General features: G+C 44.7%; 1 protein-coding gene across 1 annotated transcript; it reads left to right on the forward strand.

The window, feature by feature from the left end:
- The first annotated feature begins 2,332 nt into the window (after positions 1-2,332).
- LOC104597250 (uncharacterized) lies at positions 2,333-2,818 on the forward strand. Its single transcript, XM_010258706.3, has one exon. It carries the CDS (start codon positions 2,333-2,335, stop codon positions 2,816-2,818), a length of 486 nt encoding a protein of 161 aa, XP_010257008.1.

Below are 2,818 nucleotides of genomic sequence, written 5' to 3' on the forward strand. Positions count from 1 at the left end.
CAGGTCCCAACAGAGGACAAGTGTTGTATGTGGTTCAGTGCCAGTCCACGACGATGCTCGCTGTCCTTGTCCTCTGAGCCGATGGATCCCTACATCACTTACATCATGCAATTAACAAATGGGTACGTTAATCAAAATTAAGAAACTTGGGTCTGGGCTTATAGGGTTGATGGAGCAAGTATACCAGGTCCGGACTCCGGAGGACTACCAACCCAACCACCATAGGATTAGGATAATAGGAAACAATACCGAAAACTCTACTCTACTCTAATCTCTAGGTGTGTTTGTGTGAATAGATTAATAGGGGTTCCACCTTGGCTTTGGCTTTGGCTTTTAGTGTGAACTCAAACCCAGTCGGTCTCTTCAACGATTCTTTCTTTCATTTTTCTTCAAAAAACTCGTCACCTTCATCGCCCCTTATATTGGAATCAACCAATCAATCTATTAATTAAGTTTCTAATGTTGCCTTCCTTTCAGTTTCAGCGTTCGCTGCTTGCTCGTGTGTACCCTCCAGACCTCCATTAAAATATTGTATCGCTGTGGTCGGTGCCCCCACACCCCCTCGTGCGACGAAGTTTCCTACCCTAACGTGCGCCGGAAACGTTTTATCTGCCAGATTCCCATATGACACCCTGCTCACCTTCCTCCATAATTACCTTACTACCCTATTACTACATCTCCCATCTCCACGGCTCCACTTTATTTCGCTCGTTCCGTCCGTGCTCTCACCGGATCCGGTTCCGACCACATTCTGAATTCTTAAATTAGCGTTAGAAGGCCGGCCGGTCGGACGCACGCATTCCTCCGATCAGGAAAGAGGGTCAAATATAAATTGAAGAACAACCTACATGACATTTCCACCCGTTAGGTCTAATTCCATAATTTAACCCGGCAGAATGGCAGATGAGAGCCTGTGCTGTGAGGGGCATAAGTGTAAATTAGCGACTGACGGACAGAGACAGGAGCCACGAGACCATCCATACACCTCGTGTTAGAACAGCTGGACAGTGTTGGAGTCGGAGGTATTCCAATTTTTTAAGCTTTTAAAATAAATGAATTTGAATTAATATTCCGTACCTGCTCATCGCTTATCCTCCGTCCAGCTTTCCTCCTCCAAAGTCCAATCTCCATTTTTTTTAGAAAAATTATTATTTTATTTATATTCAATTATTATTTTCTCATGAACATGATTCAACCCATCGGCGCCGCGATGTCCTATCTTATCGGTGACGCGTTGGAGGTATCTGCAGACTGCAGTGGGCTGGGCTCCACTCTAAACGACAAATCAAAGAAAAAGAAAGAAAAGACTAACCCCGCTTTGGATTAGGACTTAAGCCATGTTTAAGTTTAACTATTCTATCAAAATAACCGTAAACACCTTCACTTCCCCAGTTCGCATAGTGATTGGTACTGTGTCTGAGGATAGGTCAAATTAGGGTCAGTCGTTGATTTAACTCTCGGAAGTGACGGTAGGGTCCTCCCTTTCTTTCTCTCTCTCTCTCGTTTTCTTTTCCTTGGTGCGTTGGTACTGGTCAAGTACATGATCGTCTACCATTGTACTCTGCTCTGACTTCCCTGCTCCAAACTGTGCCTTTCATCTGATGACTGATGAGAGAAAAAAAGTTTGCTTATTTATTTATTAAAGGTTCACAAGTAGAAAAGATTCTAATCAAGCGGAGACGGAACAAATCCCGAGCTAAAGTTTTAAGCACCAGATCCATATCTACCATCACACCCTTTTAGGCGTCTTGAGCCATTGGGATGCGTTGCGATCTTAGAAGTTAGAACCCAGAACACACGGCTCGAAATACTCCATCCCCGGGATTGATTAAAATTTACCGAGATTTGCCAATTGTCACTACTATAGCATGATAGTATCAGCATTCCACGTGGCAAAATCTCCATTTTGTCCCCTTCATCCCTTTTTTAACCGTTTTAACTTCTACGTTGTTGAAGCAATAAGATCACCTACTAGGTACGCAGCTGCAGCCTGAAGCTATATAAAATAGAGACATTAACGGTAGTAACCTCGTGTAAATGACGAAGTTGTCCTTTAGTTGGGGGGTATTATTGCAATCATTTGCAGGGCGACTTAGGTCAACTTCGTGTTTGTTAAATCAAGCTTGTAATGGACGAGGACATTCTCGTCATTTCAAATCATCAAGCCTTAATTATTAAATGTTCGTGAGAGTAAGGTTGTTCCTATATAATAACATCGTCCACCTTGAACGTACCAGGAAGGAGAGAAGAAGAGCAGGGAGGAGAGAGAGAGAAGAAGAAGAAGAAGAAGAAGAAGAAGAAGAAGAAGAAGAGGAAGCGGGAGAGATCAGAGATGGGTAACAGCCTTAGGTGTTGCTTGGCCTGTGTTCTTCCTTGTGGAGCTCTAGATGTGATCCGTATCGTACATTTGAACGGCCACGTCGAAGAAATCACTCATCCCATCTCCGCCGGAGAGGTTTTGAAGGCCAATCCTAACCACGTACTCAGCAAGCCCTCCTCCCAGGGTGTAGTTCGTCGGATTCTAATTCTCTCTCCGGAGTCCGACCTCAAAAGGGGTAGCATCTATTTCTTAATTCCTGAATCGTCCATCCCAGAGAAGAAGAAGAAGAGCTGCAACCTGAACGGCAATGGCCACAGCCTCAAGAAGTCCTCCAAGAAGAGCAAGAAGGCCACCTCCCTCATCACCACGGTAGCCACAGATTGCGATCGTTATCTAACTGAAATTCTATCCGAGAAGAAGTCTTCACGTCGGGACCGCCGTAGCGGTCGAGTCGGAGTCTGGCGGCCTCATCTCGCAAGCATCTCCGAAGACTTGTAA

Source organism: Nelumbo nucifera, chromosome 2 (genome assembly GCF_055504915.1).
Source record: "Nelumbo nucifera cultivar China Antique chromosome 2, China Antique-T2T, whole genome shotgun sequence".
Taxonomy (NCBI): domain Eukaryota; kingdom Viridiplantae; phylum Streptophyta; class Magnoliopsida; order Proteales; family Nelumbonaceae; genus Nelumbo; species Nelumbo nucifera.

Excerpts from the sequence above, each read along its gene's own strand:
- LOC104597250 (XM_010258706.3), top strand. The coding sequence starts at position 2,333 with ATGGGTAACAGCCTTAGGTGTTGCTTGGCCTGTGTTCTTCCTTGTGGA.